The 25,253-nt window shown below is 36.6% G+C and overlaps 1 protein-coding gene across 2 annotated transcripts in view; it reads left to right on the top strand.

The window, feature by feature from the left end:
• UBE3C (ubiquitin protein ligase E3C) overlaps window positions 1-22,961 on the top strand; it is a 183,811-nt gene extending 160,850 nt beyond the window's left edge. For both annotated transcript variants that reach the window (XM_077151371.1, XM_077151380.1), the window contains exon 23: window positions 21,079-22,961. In XM_077151371.1, the coding sequence (XP_077007486.1) occupies window positions 21,079-21,249 (171 nt within the window). In that variant the 3' untranslated portion in view covers window positions 21,250-22,961. The remainder of the gene's footprint in view (window positions 1-21,078) is intronic.
• The last annotated feature ends 2,292 nt before the right edge of the window (window positions 22,962-25,253 follow it).

The following is a 25,253-nucleotide window of genomic DNA, read 5'->3' on the forward strand; positions in this document are numbered from 1 at the left end:
AACATTTCCAGCTTGCGGGTCCACAAGATTGGATCAAGATTGAAATGTAGCTTTTCTGGGGTGTATGATAGATTCAAACTGGCACACAGACATTCTTATAGGTATAAGGTGATATGGTCATTATGGTTTTGATTTGAATTTCCCTTTTAGCAATGAAGATGAACATCTTTTCATGTACTTTTTAACCATTTGTATTTCCTCTTTGGAAAAAATGTGTGTTCATATCTTTTGCCCTTTTTATAATTGTGTTGTTTGTCCTTTTATCGTTGAGTTTCTTTATGTATACAGGATATCAGATATTTATCTGATACATAATTTCCAAATATTCTCTCCATTGAGTTGGCTGCCTCTTCAACTTTTTGACAAAGTCCTTTGAAGCACAGAGATGTTCAATCTTGAGAAGTTCCCATTTATCTATTTTTTCTTTCATTGCTTATGCTTTGGATGTAAGGTCTAAGAACCTACTTCCTACTACTAGGTCTTGAACATGTTTCCCTGTATTTTCTTCTAGAAGTTTTATGATACTGACTCATATTTAGGTCCTTGAACCACTTTGTATAGGGTGTTGTTCTAATTTGCTAGCTGCTGGAATGCAATATACCAGAAACAGAATGGCTTTTAAAAAGGGGGAATTTAATAAGTTATTAGTTTACAGTTCTAAGGCTGAGGAGATGTCCCAATTAGAACAAGTCTATAGAAATGTCCAATCTCAGGTATCCAGGGAAAGATACCTTGGTTCAAGAAGACCGATGAAGTTCAGGATTTATCTCTCAAGTAAGAAGACCCATGGCGAACACAGTCAGGGTTTCTCTCTCAGCTGGAAGGGCCCATGGCGAACACGGTGTCATCTGCTAGCTTACCCTCCTGGCTTCCTGTTTCATGAAGCTCCCTGGGAGGCATTTTCCTTCTTCATCTCCAAAGGTCTCTGGCTGGTGGACTCTGCTTCTCGTGGCTATGTCATTCTTCTCTGCTCTCTCTCAATCTCTCCCTTTCTCCAAAATGTTTCCTCTTTTATCGGATTCCAGTAAACTAATCAAGACCCACCTGGAATGGGTGGAGACACATCTCCACCTAATCCAGTTTAACAACCACTCTTGATTGAGTCACATCTCCAGGGAGATGATCTAATTAAAGTTTCGCGCATGCAGTGCTGAGTAGGGATTAGAAGAAACAGCTGCCTTTACAAAATGGGATTAGGATTAAAACATGGATTTTTTAGGGTACATACATCATTTCAAACCAGCACAGGTGTTATAGAGTTCATCCTAGAATTCTCATTCCCCACATTGTCAGTATACTCACTCATTTGCTCAGTCTTTCAATACACACAAAGTAATTTCAGAATAACTGTAGTCTTACCACTCGAAAAACAAGTTCAAGATGTTTTTGCTCTTTTTGTCTTTAGACTGGTATGTCAAAGAACTGTTTTCAAAAATTACATGGATTGATTCTTTGTATTTGTTTGATTATTCTTCAGTATAGTTATGTGTGTGTGTTTGAAGTTCAGTTAGATTCACTTGTTTCTGTTTTTATTCTAAGTATAACTGCTTCTCCTTTCCCTTATCCATAGTTCTCACCCACCCCTTATAGATAAACAATATTGTTGATTTCTGATTTAGTCTTTTTGTGGGTTTTTTTTCTTTTTAAGAGAATTAATATTTACATGTATTTATCTTTATTTCCACTTAAACTTTTTCTAAAAGATAACATACTTTTGTACTTTGCTTTTTTGAAGTCATTCTTGACCTCTCTCACCATCATCAGATTGAGGTTGCGTAACTAGTAGGGAAGAAGTAAGTAATGTGTGCTCTGTAAGCTAAATCTAGATCTGTAAACCAGTGGCATTTCAATCGTGATTTGTAGGAAATTTTTATTGTTCCAGGGTGTATTAGTTAGGGTTCTCTAGAGAAACAGAATCAACAGGGAACACTTGCAATATAAAATTTATGAAAGTGTCTCACGTGATCGTAGGAATGCAGAGTCCAAAATCCACAGGGCAGGCTGCGAAGCCGATGACTCCAATGGATGGCCTGGATGAACTCCACAGGAGAGGCTCACCAGCCAAAGCAGGAATGGAATCTGTCTCCTCTGAGTCCTCCTTAAAAGGCTTCCCATGATTGGATTTAGCATCACTAATTGCAGAAGACACTACCCTTTGGCTGATTACAAATGGAATCAGCTGTGGATGTAGCTGACGTGATCATGACCTAATCCTATGAAATGTCCTCATTGCAACAGACAGGCCAGCGCTTGCCCAATCAGATGAACAGGTACCACAACTTGGCCAAGTTGACATCTGTCCCTAACCATGACCTGTCCCTAACCATGACAGTCCACCCCTTGTCAACTTGGCATATATATATATATATATATCACCTTAGACCATACTTAATTTCCAAATGAAAACAAATAAGCACACATTTTTTTCTTTTACCTGACAATACTCTACTGTCCTGAATATAACTGGAAACACATTAAATCTCTCCAGAATAGGGTGCAAATCCTTGGGCAACATTCATTCTTAAACTTGATATCTTACAACTTAAATAGTATAACACAAACAAAACAGCATTACAGTCCTCGTTTCTGTAACTGATCCCGTGGTCAAAGTTCATATTTATCACTACCTTCTGCCACTACCCATTCCATGTTCCCTTTCCCCTCAGCAAGCACTTCAGCTGGCCGTGGTTCTTTGCCTGGTGGGGTGACCCAAACCTTCATTCCTGAAGTCTCAGAGCCATTTTTTTGAGATTGTGTTGTTGCAGTTTTCCATTGATTTTAATCACAGGGCATGGTAGTACTAATAGACGCCCCAGGGGATCTCCTATATTCCAAGAAAACTCTCCTTTACCTCCATTATGTAGTTGCAGTCCTACTTCCTTCTGATAGTCAGGGTCAGTTACCCCAGACAATAATGTAATCCCCTTCTTGGTGTGTTGATCCAGAGGCATAAGTAGCCCAAAGTGGCCAGGTGGCAATCTTAACTTCCAGTTCAGTGGTATCACTGTTGTTTCTCCTGGAGAAAGCACACCCCGTTTTGGAACTAAAACCTGTAGACCAGCAGAACTCAGGGTAGCAGGGACAGGAAGCAAAAATTTTCCTAGTGAATCACTAGGAGTAATAGTGAGTGGCACCACACCCATTTCCACCCCTTGGTTCCTGGACCCATGGATCCTGGCTATGGGAGAAACAGCACCATACAGCGGACGCTGATTCAGAGCATACACAGCTTCCTGGAGAACATTACCCCAGCCTTTCAAGTTTTTGCCACCTAGTTGGCACCATAATTGAGTTTTCAAAAGGCCATTCCACCGTTCTATCAATCCAGCTGCTTCTGGATGATGGGGAACATGGTAAGACCAGAGAATTCCATGAGCATGTGCCCATTCCCGCACTTCATTTGCTGTGAAGTGTGTTCCTTGATCCGAAGCAATGCTATGTGGAATACCATGACGATGGATAAGGCATTCTGTAAGCCCACGGATAGTAGTTTTGGCAGAAGCATTGCGTGCAGGGAAAGCAAACCCATATCCAGAGTATGTGTCTATTCCAGTTAGAACAAATCGCTGCCCCTTCCATGAAGGGAGTGGTCCAATGTAATCAACCTGCCACCATGTAGCTGGCTGGTCACCTCGGGGAATGGTGCCATATCGGGGGCTGAGTGTGGGTCTCTGCTGCTGGCAGATTGGGCACTCAGCAGTGGCTGTAGCCAGGTCAGCCTTGGTGAGTGGAAGTCCATGTTGCTGAGCCCATGCATAACCTCCATCCCTACCACCATGACCACTTTGTTCATGAGCCCATTGGGCAATAACAGGAGTTTCTGAGGAAAGAGGCTGACTGGTATCCATAGAACGGGTCATCTTATCCACTTGATTATTAAAATCTTCCTCTGCTGAAGTCACCCTCTGGTGTGCATTCACATGGGACACAATATCTTCATGTTTTTAGCCCACTCAGAAAGGTCTATCCACATACTTCTTCCCCAGACCTCTTTGTCACCAATTTTCCAATTATGGTCTTTCCAAGTCCCTGACCATCCAGCCAAACCATTAGCAACAGCCCATGAGTCAGTATACAAACGCACCTCTGGCCAGTTTTCCTTCCAAGCAAAATGAACAACCAGGTGCACTGCTCGAAGTTCTGCCCACTGGGAGGATTTCCCCTCACCACTGTCCGTCAAGGACACCCCAGAAAGGGGTTGTAATGCTGCAGCTGTCCACTTTCGGGTGGTACCTGCATATTGTGCTGAACCATCTGTAAACCAGGCCCGAGTTTTCTCTTCCTCAGTCAATTCACTGTAAGGAACTCCCCAAGAGGCCATAGCTCTGGTCTGGGAAAGAGAAGGTAATGTGGCAGCAGGAGTGGAAACCATGGGCATCTGTGCCACTTCTTCATGTAACTTACTTGTGCCTTCAGGACCTGCTCTGGCTCTATCTCGTATATACCATTTCCACTTTACAATAGAGTGCTGCTGTGCACGCCCAACTTTATGGCTTGGTGGGTCAGACAACACCCAACTCATGATAGGCAACTCAGGTCTCATGGTAACTTGGTGGCCCATGGTTAAGCGTTCAATCTCTACTAAGGCCCAGTAGCAGGCCAAAAGCTGTTTCTCAAAAGGAGAGTAGTTATCTGCAGCAGATGGTAAGGCTTTGCTCCAAAATCCTAAGGGTCTGCGTTGTGATTCTCCTATAGGGGCCTGCCATAGGCTCCAGACAGCATCTCTATTTGCCACTGACACTTCCAGCACCATTGGATCTGCTGGATCATATGGCCCAAGTGGCAGAGCAGCTTGCACAGCAGCCTGGACCTGTCGCAGAGCCTCCTCTTGTTCAGGTCCCCACTCAAAATTAGCAGCTTTTCTGGTCACTCGATAAATGGGCCGGAGTAGCACACCCAAATGAGGAATATGTTGTCGCCAAAATCCAAAAAGACCAACTAGGCGTTGTGCCTCTTTTTTGGTTGTGGGAGGGGCCAGATGCAGCAATTTATCCTTCACCTTAGAAGGGATATCTCGACATGCCCCACACCACTGGACACCTAAAAATTTTACTGAGGTGGAAGGCCCCTGTATTTTTGTTGGATTTATCTCCCATCCTCTGACACGCAAATGCCTTACCAGTAAATCTAGAGTAGTTGCTACTTCTTGCTCACTAGGTCCAATCAACATGATATCATCAATATAATGGACCAGTGTGATGTCTTGTGGGAGGGAGAAACGATCAAGGTCTCTGCGAACAAGATTATGACATAGGGCTGGAGAGTTGATATACCCCTGAGGTAGGACAGTGAAAGTATATTGCTGACCTTGCCAGCTGAAAGCAAACTGTTTCTGGTGGTCCTTACTAATAGCTATTGAGAAAAAAGCATTTGCCAGATCAATAGCTGCATACCAGGTACCAGGGGATGTATTGATTTGCTCAAGCAATGATACTACATCTGGAACAGCAGCTGCAATTGGAGTTACCACCTGGTTGAGTTTACGATAATCCACTGTCATTCTCCAAGACCCATCTGTTTTCTGTACAGGCCAAATAGGAGAGTTGAAAGGGGATGTGGTGGGAATCACCACCCCTTCATCTTTCAAGTCCTTAAGAGTGGCAGTAATCTCTGCAATTCCTCCAGGAATACGGTATTGCTTTTGATTTACTATTTTGCTTGGTAGGGGCAGTTCTAGTGGCTTCCACTTGGCCTTTCCCACCATAATAGCCCTCACTGCACGAGTTAGAGAACCAACGTGGGGATTCTGCCAGTTGCTCAGTATGTCTATGCCAATTATACATTCCGGAACTGGGGAAATAACTACAGGATGGGTCCGGGGGCCCACTGAACCCACTGTGAGACGGACCTGAGCTAAAACTCCATTGATCACCTGGCCTCCATAAGCCCCCACTCTGACTGGTGGTCCAGAGTGATGTTTTGGGTCCCCTGGAATTAATGTCACTTCTGAACCAGTGTCTAATAATCCCCGAAATATCTGATCATTTCCTTTTCCCCAATGCACAGTTACCCTGGTAAAAGGCCGTCGGTCTCCTTGGGGAAGACTTAGAGGAAGGTTAACAGTATAAATCTGTGGCAGTGTAACAGGTTTCTCCCCCATAGGGACCTGGCCTCCCCTTCATTCAAGGGGCTCAGGGTCTGTAAACTGTTTCAAGTCTGGAAATTGGTTAAGGGGCCGTGACTCTGTGTTTTTGTAATTCAGGTTAGACTTCTGTTCCCTTGACCTAGAACTCTTTTGTTTATACAGCTCCAACAAGAATTTAGTAGACTGCCCTTCTATTGTATATCTAGGCACCCCATGATTTACTAGCCAATGCCACAAATCTCTGCGTGTCATATAATTTTGATGCCTCCTTTGAGTTTGTTGTCTATTATAATACCCACGTCTACCCTGTCTTTGGTGATTAAGTGCTGCCACCTGACTTCTGCCAACTCGGGATCCTGTCATCCCCATTGTGTTTAAGGATTCCAGCTCAGTGACAGCAGTTCCTACAGTAATATCTGACCTACAGAGAAGTGCAACCACAGAGCTCTTGAGGGATGATGGTGCTAGTCTCACAAATTTATTTCTCACTGTTCTGGTAAAAGGTGCATCCTCTGGACATTCCTGGGGTGTAAGAGCAGGCTTTGCATGATAAATCCACTCTAACATCCCAATCTCTCTAAGCCTCTGGATCCCCTCATCTACATTATACCAGGGCAGTTCTGGCATTTCAACCTCAGGTAATGTTGGCCACCTTTTGATCCATGTTTCAACCAACCACCCAAACAAGCTGTTAACACCTTTTCTAACTGCTCTAGCTATAACGTTGAATGCAGAATCTCTGCTTTAGTGGGCCCATATCAATAAATTCAGCCTTATCCAGCCTTATATTCCTCCCACCATTATCCCACACTCTTAAAATCCATTGCCACACATATTCCCCTGATTTCTGTCTATATAAATTGGAAAACTCACACAGTTCTTTTGGAGTATAATGTACCTCCTCATGTGTGATACTTTGTACCTCACCTTTAGGGGCCTGTTGGGACTTTAGTCTAGTTATAGGTCTAGAAGAAATGAGGGGTGGTGGGGGTGGGTCATGAAAAGAATTAGAAATATCTTCCAAGCCATTCGCTTCAGGGCTTTCATTTGCCATTTCATCTGGTGAAACAGGATTAATAACTCTAGGGCTAATCCCTTCAGGAGGAGGTTGGGTGGCCAATTCCTCAAGGCAGGCTGGAGGTGGGGCGGCTATGTCCTCAGGGCAGATTATTACAGGGTTATCTAAAGAAGGCTCAGCATGGTCTAGGGTTTCAACCTCACCCCCAACATCATTATCAATCCATATGTCACCATCCCATTTTTCAGGGTCCCACTCCTTTCCAGTCAATGCCCTCACTTTAACAGCAGACACCATGCAAGACTGAGATTTCAGTTTACGTTGTAAAGTTGCTACTCTAACAATAAGATTCTGAGTCTGATTTTCAGAGATCTCAAGTCTATGGCTACAGGAAATAAAATTCTCCTTCAGGATACTCATAGAAACCTCTACATCTTTCAGACGGCACTTAAGCTTCTTGTTTGAAGCCTTAAGCCCATCCCTTTCACCCTTTAATGTAGACAGTGTATCTAACAACAACCAACCACCATCTCTATAACTCTTATTTCTACAAAACTCTGTAAAGGTGTCAAAAACATTATCCCCCAGAGTCTGTCTTCGTACAAGCGAAGCATTAGGAGAATCGAATGATGATATTTTGACTATCTCCTTTGCCAACTCAGTCCATGGATTGGGAGTGTCATTCTGATTACGGGAATCAGAGTCCTTAGTGTCTCTGAGCCCAGTCAGAGTAGAAAACCATTCATAAAAACCCATTTTTAAGATTCTGTTCCTTAAGAACCACTCCCAGTACCAAGATGTATTAGTTAGGGTTCTCTAGAGAAACAGAACCAACAGGGAACACTTGCAAATATAAAATTTATGAAAGTGTCTCACATGATCGTAGGAATGCAGAGTCCAAAATCCACAGGGCAGGCTGCGAAGCCGATGACTCCAATGGATGGCCTGGATGAACTCCACAGGAGAGGCTCACCAGCCAAAGCAGGAATGGAATCTGTCTCCTCTGAGTCCTCCTTAAAAGGCTTCCCATGATTGGATTTAGCATCACTAATTGCAGAAGACACTACCCTTTGGCTGATTACAAATGGAATCAGCTGTGGATGTAGCTGACGTGATCATGACCTAATCCTATGAAATGTCCTCATTGCAACAGACAGGCCAGTGCTTGCCCAATCAGATGAACAGGTACCACAACTTGGCCAAGTTGACACCTGTCCCTAACCATGACACAGGGTAAAATATTTCTTTAGTAAAATAGCCATAAAACATAATATTTCAACAACCCTCTGCTCTTTTTTCTTACCTTATTGATTCAGTTACCTTTCTTTTTATATAAAGAGAACAATCAAATTGTTTATTGAACATCAACATTCTCAGCTAAATGTGGGGATTAGATTTGATGATGTCCAGAGATGCTGTCCACTAAAATTCTATGATTAGTATTAGAAGATATTTATCAGCAAGCATTTTAAATGTTATCTAACTCCCTAATAATAAAATATTTTGTTAGGAATGTTACATTTATAGCCACCTTTGATCCTAAACTTGAAAGAAATTTTTATTCAAATATTATTTGGTTAGCTTTGGGAGCAGGTGTCTTAGATTTAATCCCCAAACAGGCCAATTAGCGTAATTATGTTTAATAATACTCTCCACAGTCCTTACTGTGGGCAGCCTCACATGTGTTATGATGTTGATTAAAAAAGTTTCTGTTTGGGGTAATGGAAAAGTTTTAGTAATGTATGGTGGGAATGGCAAACACTGTCAGTGTAATTAACACCACTGAATTATATAGTTGAATGTGGTTAAAAGGGGAAATTTTAGGTTATATACTACTAGAATAGAAATTAAAAAAACAAAATAAAACATATGACCATACAACATAAACAGTGAACCTTAATGTAAATGTTGGGCTATAGTTAATAGTATAATTATATTGTTTCATCAGTTGTAACAGAGGTATACTACACTAATGGGAGGTGTTATTAGTGGGGAAAACTACACATGAGAGGAGTATATGAAAGCTATTTTCTGCATCATTTTTCCATAAACCTACAACTTCTCTAGTAAAAATAGAAATTGAAAAAAGGTAAACATACAGACAAGGTGACCTGATGAGAGAATTTGGGTGAATCAGCACAAATGAGTCTTAATGCTAATGAAAGGACATAGAATGCATTCCCTAATAAAGTTGTGTTGATTACACTACCTTTATATATATAGTGTCTTTCTTTTTCATTAGTGAAAGCAGTGTCACAATTTCAATGTTGGTAACTCTCAAAAAGAAACCAACTCATATGCCTGATGTTGGCTGTTAATCTGGTCAGTTCCTACTCACTTATGAGAAAAAAGGGGAAAAAACATCATTCTGCATAGCACTTCTAGAATTCTTAGTATTTGCACAATGTGCCATTATCCTCCTTAGAAGAGTCTTGAAGTGATAGTAGCTCACTTGGAGGTTATGATGATATTGAAAGTAAGGATAAGTTTCTTTTTAACTGAGTCTATTCTAACTTTAACTTTTTTAAAATAATTAACCTTATTTTTAGAGCAATTTAAGGTTTACAGAAAAATCATACCAAAGGTGCAGTGTTCCTATATACCCCTCCCTGCCACACACACACAGTCTCTCCTATTAGCATCTTGCATTATACTGTAATGCACCTGTTACAATTGATGAACCTGTATTGGTATATTATTAGTAAATTAAGTCCATATTGGGATTAATCCTTTCTATATACAGTTTTATGGGTTTTGACAAATGCATAATGCTATGTATCCACCATTATGGTATCATACAGAATAGTTTCACTGCCTTAAAAATGCCCTGATATCCCCTATTCATCCCTTCCCCCATCCCACCCCACCCCCATCTCATGGCAAACACCATTTTACTGGCTCAGTTTTTTTTTTCTACTTGTGTCATGTGGTTGAAATTATAGTGTATGTAGCCTTTTCAGATTGAAAATTTAACAATATGTATATGTTTCCTCCATGGTTTTTTTTTTGTGTGACTGGCTCAGTCATTTCTTTTTTACCACTGAACAGTATTCCAGTGTATGATTCCAACAGTTTGTTTATCAATTCACCTACGGAAGAGTATCTTGGTTGCTTCTAGTTTTGGGCAATTGCAAGTAAAGCTGAAACATTCATTTGTAGTTTTTTTGTGTGGGCATGAGTTTTCAACTCATTTGAGTAAACACCAGGAAATACAATTGCTGAATCATGTGGTAAGCCTGTTTCACTCCGTAAGAAACTGCCAAACTATCTTCCAAAGTGCCTCTACCACTTTGTATTCCCACCAGTAATGAATGAAAGTTCCTATTGCTCCATATCCTCTAGAGCACTTCGTGTTGTTACTGTTTTGGATTTTACCCATTTTAATAGGTATATAGTGGTATTTCACTGTTATTTTACTTTGTAACTCCTTAGTGATTTATGATATTAAATGTCTTTTCGTATGTTTGCCATCTTCTTTGGTGAGGTGTCTGCCCAGCTCTTTTGCCTATTTTTAATTGAGTTAACATTTTTAAAGGAACATAACTATTTGAAGAGGAAAAAAATCTTAAACCTAATGTTTATTACTTTTTTTTGTTACTTGTTCAAAATCTAGGTACCCAGCTTTCGCCGTAGTATATTCTTTGGTGCCAGACTATAGATTCTAAATATCCTGGACCTCTTTCCCATTAACATCCCACCAATTTTTTATATTCCTGTAGATGATTAAGATTCTTTTTATCCTGATGTCTCTAGCAATTATAATTGTACAGAGGGGCAGGTAGACCTAAAGAAGAGATCTTGTGTTCATGCCATATTTATTTGAATCATCAGAAGGTCTTATTTACAAAATGTAAAAACACAACTCAATATGAGAAAACAAATAATCCAGTTTAAAAATGGGCAAAAGCCAGATTTGTCTGGAGATTGAGAGAATGATCAAATGAGTGGGAGGAGGTGTAACTGAGAAATTAGGATTTAGCAGATGGTTTTGACTACTGAATCATTATAGGGATGTTTCTCTTTAGTTTCTCGTGTATTGGAATAGCCAGAAGAAAATACTTGGAATTATTTAACTGTAATCCAGTAGCCTTGATCTTTGATAAAGACTGTTATATAGCTTTTATTGTGTAATCATAAGATTCCAAAACTCTTGTGGTAGATGCTTCCTTTATCTAGTCTATGAGTAGATGATAATAAAATAAAGACCAAAAAAGGGCAAAAAATGTGAATAGACATTTTACCAAGATAATATACAGATGGTCAATAAGCACATGTAAAGATGTTCAATTTCATTAGTCATTAGGGAAATGCAAATTAAAACTACCATGAGGTATCACTACATGCCCACTAGAATAACTATAATCAAAAGAACAATGAGGGCATGGAGAAACTAGAACTCTCTTAATGTCTGGGGGAGGATGTAAAATGGTATATACCACTTTGAAAAAAGTTTGACAGTTTTTTAAAAGTTAAATTTGTCACTACAATCTCACTCCTAGGAATATACTCACTCAAGGCAGATGAAGACATATTTTCACAGTGTTGACATAAATGTTCATAACAATATACTAAAAATGGCCCAAAATTGGAAACAATACCAGTGTTGATCAGTTGATGTGTGGGTAAATGAAAAGTGGTATATCCATACAATGAAAGATATTCAGCAATTAAAAGGAATGAATTACTGAAACATGCTATAACAGGAGTGAACTTCAAAAACATGATAGTGAGAAGAACCAGGCACAAAATGTACTATCTACTGTATAATTCCATTTATATGAATTGCCTGTAGTAGATAAATTTAAAGAGACAGAGCAGATCGATGATTGCCTAGGGCTGGGGATGGAAGCAGGGGATTTTGGGGGGGTAATAGAAATGTTCTGAATCTGGATTGTTATAATGGTTACACAACTCTGTAAATTTACTGAAATTGTTGACTTGTACATTTAAATAAATAAATTTTGTAGTATGTAAATATATGCCTCAGTTAAACTATTTTTAAAGATTGACATCAGTGGGTGAATGCACAAATCCCAGGAAGTGCCATCAGAACTAGAGTGATAAAATAGAAAGTTGGAAAGAGATGTGACATAAGGGCAATAAATGAATTAATAATGATAATGAATATGTAGTAAACAAATCATTGGCATTTGTTTTAGAAGCAATGCATTATAAGATATGTAAGTTTAAACCTATTCATGAATATGATTCAATAATATTAGTACAACTAAAATCACTTCTCTATCTTCCACATTATTGGAGGGAGAAAAATACCCAAGCAAAATAAGATAGACAGAACTAACTATATTTAGAAGATATAGAATACAAAGTTAACATAGAAAACATGGAAATGAGAAGAGGTTAAACTATTACAACAATGAATGTACATGGTTAAACTCATCTATTAAAAGACTTTCAGACTAGATTAAAAAATCCTTTGTTGTCTACAAGCAATACACCTAAAAAAAAAATGACTCGGGCACCGCCACCCCTACCCCTCCACAAAAAAGTTACCAATAGGTCTACTTCATATCTGTATGCATTGGCCCATATAACCAGGTATTAAAGCAGGCCTTTGTGAGTCTAATAAAAATAGGACAGTAAATTTGAAATAATTATGCCTACTTTTTGGTCTCTGGGTTTATAGTGAAATCCTGAAACCTTGCTGTGTTGGAGAAGTTCTGATACATGCAATAACATAGATAAATCTTGAAGACTTCATGTTTAGTGAAATAAGCTAGACACAAAAGGACAACTATTATATGATCTAAACTCAAAGAGTCAGAATCTAGAATATAGATTACCAGGGGACAGGGTAGGATTAGGGAATAGGGAGTTGATAAGGCTTAAAATGCACAGAGTTTCCATTTGGAATGATGTAAATGTTTTGATAATGAAGGGTGATGAGATATATAATTCACAGCACTGAAATATATGTCTGAATGTGATTAAAAGGGGAAATGGGGTATATGACATGTATGGTACTAGAATAAAAATTTTTTTTTAAGTTCCATGGAATTGCATAACATAGTGAACCCTAAATTAAACCATAAACTATAGTTAATAGTACAATTATAAAAATGTACTTTTATCAGTTGTAACAAATGTACTACACCAACGTAGGGTAATGATAGGGCTCTACATTGTATACCATGTATGGCATGTTTGTATGTTAAGAATGTATGTGCTTGTACATTGTTTTATCAATAAAAATTAAAAATAATAATAATAATAGGGCTCTATATGGGAATCCTATGTTTTATGCATGATTATTCTGTAAAACCATAGAATAATTTTCTCTAATTAAAAAAAAAAAAAAAGATCATCCATGAAACCATTTGGGCCTGAAGTTTCTTTGTGAGAAATTTAAATTATGAATTCAATATCTTTAATAAGTATAGGGCTTTTCTTATTTTCTGTTCCTTCTTGTGCCAATTAGGGTAAATTGTGTTTTTTAAGAAATTTGTTCATCAATCTAAATTGTTGAATATACTGGCATAAAGTTGTAAATAATATTCCCATATTACCCTTTTTAATGTCTATGAGATCTGTAGTGGTATCTCATTTTTCATTTTTGGTATTGGCTATTGTGTTTTCTTTATATCTTGCTGAGCCTTGCTAGGGTTTATAAACTTTATTATACTTTTCAAAGACCCAATTTCTAGCTTTGTTTAGTTAGTTTCACTAACTAAATGAAATAAATCAATGAATCAATGAAATAAATTGAATCAATTAAATAAATCTTCATTAGTTCCTTCTAAAAAAAAAAGATGAAATATGGAAATGACTTGAATAAACAGTCAATAAAATTTATTTTCATTGAAACAAATTTTATCCTCTAGAGATTTCTTTAAAATCATAAATCAAATAAATTTTTATATATTATGATTTTAATACAATACAATACAGTACAGTATCTAATACAATACAATACAATTTAATACAATACAATACAGTATCTAATTTAATACAATTAGATACTAGTGCTATATAACTATGAAAAACAAGGCTTCTAGTATCTTCCGGTTTCAAAATAACAGCAAACCTAGAAGTAAAAAAATTAACTATCTGTTGTCAACAGAAGAACTTTGGAAGACCTACTCCCATCAAAACAGAGTGAAAGACCCAGAGGTTTTTGCCAGCTATTGGTTAGTTAGTTAATGCCAATGGTGTTAGCAGCAATACACATTAGAAGTCCTGTGGGAAGGAATAGGTATTAGACATTGATGGGCAATGAGAGAGCCAGTGGTAAAATGGCAATCTAAAAGGGCTAACAAACCATCTTTCCCTTAGTAATACCTTAGGGCTCATGCACTGATAGCTTCACTGTATAAGTGTTATATGTTTGTTGGAAGGGGAAATTTAGGAATTTATATTAGTTGGTTTTATTTTTTGGGGGATGGGGAGTGGTGCATGGTCCGGAAATAGAGCCCAGGTCTCCCACATATAAGGCGAGCATTCTACCACTGAACCACTCATGTACTCTATATTAGGTTGTTTTTTTTTTAGTTTTTTTTATTTATTTGTTAATTAAAAAAATAAGAAACATACATAATCAGTAATTCACAATATCATCACCTAGTTGCATATTCATCATTTCTTAGAACATTTGTATTAATTCAGAAAAAGAAACAAAAAGACAGAAAAAGAAATAAAATGAACACAGGAAAGAAAAAAAAAAGATTATACCTATCATACCCCTTACCCTTTGCCTTCATTGATCACTAGCATTTCAAACTAAATTTATTTTAACATTTGTTCCCCATATTATTTATTTTTATTCCATATGTTCTACTCGTCTGTTGACAAGGTAGATAAAAGGAGCATCGGACACAAGGCCTCCACAGTCACACAGTCACATTGTTACAGCTGTATCATTATTCAGTCATCCTCAAGAAACATGGTTACTGGAACACAGTTCTACATTTTCAGGCAGTTCCCTCCAGCCTCTCCATTACATCTTGAATAACAAGATGATATCTACTTGATGCATAAGAATAACCTCCAGGATAACCTCTCCACTCTGGAATCTCTCAGCCATTGACACTTTGTCTCATTTCCCTCTTCCCCCTTTTGGTTTTCTCAATCCCTTGATGCTAAGTCTCAGCTCATTCTAGGGTTTTTCTCAATCCCTTGATGCTTGAGACTCAACTCATTCCAAGATCTCTGTCCCACCTTGCCAGGAAGGTCCACACCCCTGGGAGTCATGTCCCACGTAGAGAGGGGTAGGGCAGTGAGACTGCTCGTTGTGTTGGCTGGAGAGAGGGGCCACATCTGGGCAACAAAAGAGGCTCTCTTGGGGTGACTCTTAGGCCTAAATTTTAAGTAGACTTGACCTATCCTTTGCGGGGTTAAGTTTCATATGAACAAACCCCAAGACTGGGGGCTCTGCCTATTATATTAGTTTTTAAAATAAAATAAACTTATAGTGGAAATTCTCTTATGCCCTGAAAATGATCCCCTGTACAATGATAATTGAGTTAGTATACAATAAAAAAATTTTTTTTGGAAGCCATGAGACAATCTTCCTATTTTTTTTCAGTGATTCAGTATATATTAAGTTTAAAACCTAATTGTTTTCCATAATAAATATGTTTGTACCTGTCAGAAGTTAGACACCAAATTTGGAAAAATCTCCTTAATATTTAGGCTTTCCGAGGGGTAAGGGGTATGGTACGTACAGTTTTTTTTTCTCTATTATCATTTTATTTCTTTTTCTGTTGTCTTTTTATTTCTTTTTCTAAATCGATGCAAATATACTAAGAAATGATGAATATGCAACTATGTGATGATATTAAGAATTACTGATTGTATATGTAGAATGGAATGATATCTAAATGTTTTGTTTGTTAATTTTTTTAATTAATAAAAAAAAGTTAAAAAAATTAGGCTTTCCAGTTAGCCCAGTTTGTCTGAAAAAAGAACTGCCAAAATTAATTCAGTTTTAAGAGAATGTCTTTCATTTGAAGCACTATCAATGGCAAAGACTGGGATGCATAATTTAAAAGTTATGAAACTCTTAAATGCCAGGCTATTGGGGAAGAATAACATTTGCTAAAGCTAATTAAAGTTTAATATGTTTAATAAATGTGATTGTTACAGACAAAAAAATCATTAAAGTGCTGTAGAAAATTGTTAAGTTACCAGCAGGTCACATAATAAATTGATGATTTTTCTCACTCTGAATTAATGCAAATTCCGGTTGTAACTGTATTTAATTATTCATGAAATGGTGCCCTTGACTCAGATTTCAATGAAGAACTTCATTTTTTTTTGCTTTTTAGACTCAAAGTAGGAAATTCAATTAACATTATGAAAGAAACACTAAAATGTAGCATTTAACTACAAAATATATTTCAAGCTTTCCATTTACCTAATAACTTTACCAGCACTCAGTGACCTCCTGCTTTCAGAGATCCTCTTCTATTTCAAAAATTTGATGCTTTTATTTTAGTTTATTCAAGCATTTGAGAAAATTATTGCTTTCATGTACTTAGAATGCTGAATAATGTAATAAATGTTCTTTCTGGTTCTCTTTTGGTTCCTAGTATAACATTTTTAGGAGAGATTTAAGTACCATATAAACTATAATTAGAAATAAAAGACTGTGGGTTTTTTAGCACACGTCACGTGCCACATATATTTTTTAAATGAGGTTTATATTTGATTTAACATAGAGAAACTTACAAAGGTTGATAAGAAGAAGCATAGAAGTCTCTTTAGAGCATTTTGTCGGCTGTGTTCTTTTTTTTTTTTTATGCAGTTTTATTGAGATTACACACCATATAATCCATCCAAAGTAATACGATCAATGGCTCCCAGTTTCATCACATAGTTATGTGCATTCATCACCACAGTCAATTTTAGAACATTTTCATTACTGAAAAAAAGAGAGATAAAAATAAAAAAGAAAACCCAAAACATCCCATACTCCTTACTTCCCCTATTTTTTTAATATATATTTTTATTGAGAAATCTTTTAAAGAACACTAAACTGGAGGTAAAACCATTCCTGGTTCTTGTTACTAACTAGAGACCGGTGCTGGAGCAGCCATTTTATTTTCCTGGACATTGTTTTCCACATATGTAAAATGAGAGTTGAATTAGATCTCTAAAATATGTATCAGATTTTAAATCCTGTCGTAATGGAATGATAAACAGCATAGACTAGGGGAGTTAGCAGATGAAGGCTGTCAGAATTAAGAACAATCTCCATCTCATTGTTTTTCCTGTTGAAAGAGAATATGGACATATAAATCACATTTTCTTTTAGGCAAGTACCTAATGATATTAGCATATAAAAGAAATATATAGTCACTAGTTATTTGTAACCAAGAAAGAACCGACATTTTCATAGATCGCATGCATTTTATAAGTATCTTAATATTTAGGAATTTAGCCTTCACATATATTTGCACAAGTGTGAAATGACTTAAGCACCTGGTTATTCATTGCATCATTATTTGTAAAAAGTTGAAACAACAAAAGTGTCCATCACAAATTGTGCTATGTACATTTAGTGGAAAGCTATGCAGCCTCACAAAAGAATGAGGAAACTATGTATTAATACAGAAACACTAAGACAGATTACGAAATGAAGAAAAGTGAGGTACAAAACAGTGTATATAATATGCAGACATTTTATAAATTAAAAATGGGGGTGGGAGAAAATGCATACTTTTTAATGTATGTGTATTAAATCTCTGTGGAAGGATACTTAAGAAACAGCCTTGGTTGCTTATGGAAAGGGAACCCAGATAGCTTGGGTATAGGGGTAAGAAAATTTTAAAAAATAATAATAACCAATGGGTGGCCATTACCCTAAATGAAAGAAACCAGTCACAAAAGACCAATCTTGTATGATTTATTCATATGAAATGTCCAGACAGAGAGTAGATTAGTAGTTGCTTAAGGCTAAGAGGTTGGGGGTTGGAAAGGTTGTAGAAATAGGGGGGGTGATAACTAAATGGTACAGGGCTTCTTTCTTTTTTTTTTTTAATATATTTTTATTGACAAATCTTCACACACATATATAGTCCATACATGGTATACAATTAGTGGTTCACAGTATCATCACATAGTTGTGTATTCATCACCTGATCATTTTTAGAACATTTGCATCAATCCTGAAAAAGAAATTTAAAAAAAAAACTCATTCATCCCATATCCCTTACCCCTCCTTCTCATTGACCACTAGTATTTCAATCTACCCAATTTATTTTACCCCATTTCCCCCTATTATTTATTTATTTTTACTCATATTTTTTACTCATTTGTCCATACTCTGGATAAAAGGAGCATCATACACAAGCAGGGTTTCTTTTTGAGGTGATGAAAATGTTCCACAATTGACTGTGGTGATAGTTTTATATATTTGCAAATATAATTAAAGCCATTGAATTATATACTTTAAGTGGTTTGTGAATTATATCTCAATAAAGCTGTTAAAGAATGTCATTTTCCTATCTAAAAAATAACATTAATTCTGTAATACTATCAATATTCAAATCTCCCTGATAATCTCATAATCTTTTTTATTATTATTTGGCCACAGTCCATATGTTGCATTTAATTGAAGCATCTCTTTAATTTCATCTCATATATAGTTTACACCTTCCTGGGGATTTTTTGTTTGTTTGTTTGTTTACCTTGTAGTTTATTTGATGAAGAAGCTGGGTTCTTTTTTGGTATATTATTAGATTCTAGATTTTTCTTTTGATAGCAGTAATATTTCATAAGTTATGCTGTATACTTTATCTCTCCTCATATCAGCATTTGGAGGCTCAGTATTTCTGAATTATCAGTCTGAGGTGCTGAGATTGATCTTTGGTCTCAGAAATTGTCGGCTTGACCCACCTATTATAAATTTCTTCATCACCCTTTCACCTAATGATTTTTAGCAGTCATTTATGATCATTGCCTAGATCCATTATTTAATTAGGAGTTATAAAACACCCATATTTTAATCACATCATTTCTTCATTTACTGTCTGGAATTTTTAATGAAGGAAAACTTACCCTCATTAACTAATTGGCTACCCTGAGGAATAGGTACAGGAAAGGTAAAATAAATCTTGATTGCTTTTCTTCATTCACCAGTTCTCAGATTAATTAATTGGTTACCTAGAATCATCCCAAGGCAACCAATGAATTTTGGTTTTTTAATTATCATTACAAACTCATGGGTTTTATATTTGTGTGTTTTCAGTTATTTGATGTGTTTCAGTAATTCAGCAATTATTTTTTGTGATATTCAAATTGTCTTATATTTGGACAGGGGGAGTTCCTTCAATTCCCCCCTGCATCTTTTTAACAAGTCCAAAGTAATTTTTGATATCTTTCTTGTTTTCTGGTATGACAAGATACTAACGCTCTTATACATATCCTGATCCACGCCTGGTATCATGCTTTTTCCAAGGATCCCTGACCTGATTCCTTTTAGTGGGAAACAGGTCTTTAGACATCACAGTCTGGGCACCAGTTCTGCTCATTGTCCGCAGGCTGATCATTGTTTCCAGGCCTTCTCAGAGTATAGAACTAGGAAATAATAACGTTTTTTTTCCTTCCCCTAAGAAAATACATCATAAATTCAAGCTGGTATTTCCAATTCAGATTTAGGCCTAGAAACAGAGTCGAGACTTTATCGTGGAGGTTATTTTTATGCATTAAATAGATACCACCTTTTTAGTTAGCATAACAGAGAGGCTGAAGGGAACTGCCTAAAAATGTACAGCTATGTTCCAGTAGCCCTGTTTCTTGAAGATGATTGTATAATGATATAGCTTTTGTAATGTGTCTATGGGATTGTGAAAACCTTGTGTCTGATGCTGCTTTTATCTACCTTATGGACAGATGAGTAAAACATATGGATTAAAAATAAATAAATAATGGGGGAACAAATGTTAAAATCAATTTAGTAGATTGAAATTCTAGTGATCAATGGAAGGAGGGGGTAGGGAGTATGGTATGTTTGAATTTTTTTTTCTGTTTTCTTTTTATTTCTTTTTCTGAATTCATGCAAATTTTCTAAAAAATGATCATGATGAATATACAACTCTGTGATGAAAAAAAAGAATGTTCATGTTGTGTGTTGGTTGGTTTATTAATAAAAAAAATTTAAGGCCTAGAAGGGTTTTATTTCTTTAATTGTATATTTGAATCTCTTTTTACCGAGGATAATCTTGGTTCCTATTAACTCATTTGCTTAATCTTATGTAACACTATTATAATAGTTGTAGTTATATGTGATTATATACTATATAATATAATATAGTTATATAACAGTTTTAGAACAACACTGCCATAATTCACTGACATTTCTGAAAAGAGATTTTTTTGTAATTCTGAAACATTTGAAATAATTTCTTTGTGTTATTAAGCCATCAACTCCATACACAGATCCATTTGTTTGATTTAGCATTCAGTGTTTAGAGATTGCTCATCTCCCATTTTGTTTTATGTTTTATGACGCTTTTTGTTGATACATGCACATGGTTCCTAAGTCAAAACACAAAATGAAGTTCATTTGGAGAAGTCTAGCTTACTGCACTGTCCTGGCCCTTCTATCCTATCCTTTCCTTACCCTATAGGTAGCTTTTTAAAATTTTAGTTGTCTTTCCCATTTTTCTAACATAAGCGAATATGTGTATATAGTCAGTTCTTTTAAAACTTTGTACCAAAAAAAAAAAACAAAAACCCAACACCTTGACACCCTAATCACTGAAAAGATGTTTCCCATGAATGAATATTATTGTTTATCCATTATTTATGCATGACAAAGGATAGTGCACAATATTTGGTATAAATTAAAGCTAAGTCTTCCATGCAATAAAAAAAGCAAATAGCCTTTTGGGAAAAATATGACTGCAACAATGACTTATTCTTGATTGAAACAAGCAGGTTTTGCATGCTTTATTATTATTTTCTCAAGGTTATGATTTTAAACACTGTGTCCTGTGCATATATGTTTTTTCAGGAATTGTATCCTGCATTTTGCATTCACAATGGAGGCTCCGACCTAGAGAGGCTTCCCACTGCCAGTACCTGCATGAACCTGCTAAAGCTCCCTGAATTTTATGACGAGACACTTTTGCGAAGTAAACTTCTATATGCTATTGAATGTGCTGCTGGGTTTGAATTGAGCTGAGCTGAAACTGACATTGAATCTGACCCTCTAAAGTGATACTAAACCAGTGCCTCCTTCCTAAGCAGCATCTCCACCAGGCCGACTAAGGATTCTCGGGCTGGATTTCTGCAGCTTTTTCTTGCAGATGCTCTCATAAGTTCCTTTTTTCCTTCCTTTCCGTCATTCCTTCCTTCCTTCTTTAATTTTTAAAATGATTTTTATTAAGTCATGGTCATGTATTTCAATGGACACTGCTTTTCAAATAACTTAAAATAAAAAATGTTATGTGCCATGTGGCTGATTTAGTAATTTTGCCCATAGCACAGTTTTAAGACTAGTGGCAACTCGGTGAAGTTAACCAAAGATGAAGCTTTGGCTTTGCGCTGATCAGATTATGAACACCTTCCTGAGCTGGCAGTACACTTGAAAAATGCAGTGCATTGCTTATTGTGTTAAGACTGAGCTACGCAGTCTACAGAGAAAATCCTTGTTGAGATATAGGGTCTGAGGGGTTAAGAATACTTACTTTCAGGGGCCCCCACTGTTTCTCATGGTTGAATTGTTTACAGGGCTCATTAAAACTAAAGGCATATTTTTCCTGCAGCCTTTTTCAAAGTGGTTAGGTTTGGAAAATAGATACGAATGGTAATATTTTATTTGCGCTTTTTAAGCCATTTCCCAAAAATGGGATTAGCATGCTTATAAATATAACATTGACCTGCATCATGATGATTTGGATATTACTTTATGTGGATGTGAGACATACACTTCATTCTTTGTTCTATTTCTGTCTCCACTTCATGCCTGTAGAGCTTGGGGGGAAGGGGAGGGCCTCTATCAATTCCTAAGACATCTATCTATGTTACTTAAAATAAATAATGATTTGGAGGAAAATAAATAGTGTAACATCTATTAAAAGTCATTTGAATCAAAGTAGCAGGCTATATCCTTTAGAGCTGAAGCCTGCTGTGGTCAGGTTCTTTCCATGATTTCTCTCACCTTATCACTTTGGGCTGTATAAACTAATCATACCAGATATTATTTGGTTAACTTACCATGTTTGCACCCATCCGCTTCCTTGAGTGGTGCTGCTTCAAGAATATGGGAGGAAGGTTACTGAACATATTTCCAGGGTAAAAAGAACATTTGATATTCTCTAATAATAAGGCACTTTATCAAGACGTGATTTGTGTTGCTTGTGATTTCAGTCATTAAAAATGGAAAGCATTTCAAAGCATAAGATACAAAAGCAGAGAGACCCTTTGCTAATGTTGGGGGAAGGAGGAATTCTTATTCATCTCTTATATGTCAGGTATTTACTGTCACTGGAGGCTCTGTTGGATATCATATTTAATTGACCATAATTAGCAATATACTTTTAAATGCAGGAATGCTGAATGACAATAACCATTATCAAAACAAAATGTATAATTTCTTAATTTGAATAATAAATTAAGTGTTTAAATGCTATTTGTAGTCTTGATATACAGAAATAAAATTATTAGGATTTTGTCTTTGGTTTTATTTTTCCTTTAGGTTATTTTATGTTAAATGTTCTATATCTTTACTTACTAATTTATATAACTTATTATCAGCATTTTGGAAATGCAGTATTGGGACTGAAGAGAAATTGGCACATACACTTATAGTTTTTTCCCTCAGCTGTTCTGAGCTTATTTATTTGTATATTCTAATGGCTTAATATATGCATTAAATATTTTTTTCCAAGACTGTGTTGGAGTCATACCCCAAATCAGCATGATTAGTTATATCCTCTCCCAGTGAAACTACAGTTTATAACTACTAATTAGTTTTGTCCCAGGTGTTTAAAGTCATCAGTTAATACAGTATAATAATATAGTACATTATTATTCAGAAATAACTATATCAAAAGATTGATGCTTATAAACTGACATAGACAAAAAAAACAGAGAGAGAGAGAGACCAACTGTTTCAGTTTGCTAAAACTGCCAGAATGCAATATACCAGAAATGAGTTGTCTTTTACAATGAGGATTTATTAGCAGGATGATACCTTCTCTGAAGAAAGGCTGCTGGCATCTGGGACATCTCTGTCACATGGGAAGGCACATACATGACTGGCAAGTGCTAATCCTTCTCTCCCAGTTTTCCTTGCTTTCAGTTGCCGGCTTTAGTGGCTTCCTCTCTCAGCCGCTCCATGGGCTTTTTCTCTGTAAGCTTCTCTCTGAACCTTTTCTGTCCTTTATCCTCTCATAAAGGACTCCAGTAAAAGGATTAAGACCCACCTTGAATGGGGTGGGTCACATCTCAGTTGAAATAAGCTAACCAAAAGGTCCCACCTACAATAAGTCTGTACCCACAGGAATGAATTAAAAGAACATGGCCTTTTCTGGGTCATAATAGCTTCAAACCTGCACACAGACAGAGAGACTTATATAAGATTATTCTATAAAATAAGTCTTTCCAGCATATGCTGTATAAGGATTTTTCACTGTTACTGTTACTGCCCTGGTGGGCAGGATAGCGATACACATTATCTTCCTAGATCCCTTGTTAGCTTTAGCATTGGGTTGTTAAGAAAAATTATACCTACAGGAAGATTCTCCTTTCATCAATATTTTGTTTGCTCTTTTCTCTATTCTCCCCTATTCTCTGCTAATTGATGGCGATTTTGTACCCAAATCTAAATGCTGAGTTTTAGGGGAGATTATTACAGATATTTCTCAGAAGTCATTTCTGCAGTTACATCTTTGATTTGGTGTCCTGTGGCTCATTGAGACAGCATTATCAGACCACAAAGTTAAAACAGCCTTACCGCTGCAAAAATATTGATGTGTATTCCAAAATGAAGTATGTATTTTTGCATAGCATGCTTCTGGGTGCTATGGAGCATAAAAAAATAAAAGACACAACAATATATCACATAAATATATAGATGAGCACATGAAATTTAGAATATAGGAAGAATTGTAGTGAACATAATTCTCCACGAAAACCTCTTGAAGAACTTGAGCTGTAAACCTGATATAACTTTTAATATAATTTTAATATTTTTAAATGTCTCATAATAATGCAAATAAATTGAAACTCAGGGCCTAGAATCGGCCTGATACTTGGCTAATTTCTTAGAATGAAAGCAGAAGAGCAAACCAAACCAGAAATTTAAAACAATCAACTCCTTTTTATCTGCCACAGGTTGGAAACATTACAATTGTATAGTAATCCATATGCCAAAAGACAAACCCACACCCCCGCCCACACAGACCACAATTTCCCATTTATTTTGGCATGCCTTGTATAATTCAGAAGACCTTTTCTTAGTGCTTCAGTGATGGGAGACTTGGTGAGCAGGGGCTCCGACTCCAGTGAGACTGGAGATGGAAGGCCCCCGTGCATCTCTGGAGAGCCACCGATGGGTTCTGCTTTCAAAAAAAGCTAAGGGCAAGTTCTTAAGCCTAAAAACTTTGTGCCTCAGATTATATATCTGTGGATGGTGATAATCTAGATCCTTTTCCATGTACAGGAATGTTCTGAAGGTAAAATGAGAGTTGTAAATATATGTTTTTATTTTAATGTACTATAAAGACAACAGAACCTAATTTTAACTTGTCTACTTAAGTGGTTTGATATCACAGGTTTATATATAGCAAATGTCACACCCACAGACTACGAGAATATGAGTACTTAGAGGACAGAAACGGGTATTTGTAGGCAATACAAATACTAGGTACAGTGGCTGGGATAGCATGAGGCTTAATCAACAATGTTTCCTTTTATTCATAAGTTTCTATGCGGTTTTAAGCCTCTTCAGATATGTAGCTGGTATGCTACCAGAGTCCAATATATCACTTCACTTTAAAAAGAAACAGAAAGAAAGCCTGCCATAACCTATAAAATGATACTGGCTTTGACCAACTCTTAATGAAAGTGTTACCCTATAAAAGGCAATATTACTACTACTGTTTCCTCTCCAGTGGTAGTCAGAAAACAATCCTTAATCCTTTTAATCCTTAAAAGCTCTTCTGTTTGTGTGCACATTTTTCT

Source organism: Tamandua tetradactyla, chromosome 1 (genome assembly GCF_023851605.1).
Source record: "Tamandua tetradactyla isolate mTamTet1 chromosome 1, mTamTet1.pri, whole genome shotgun sequence".
Taxonomy (NCBI): domain Eukaryota; kingdom Metazoa; phylum Chordata; class Mammalia; order Pilosa; family Myrmecophagidae; genus Tamandua; species Tamandua tetradactyla.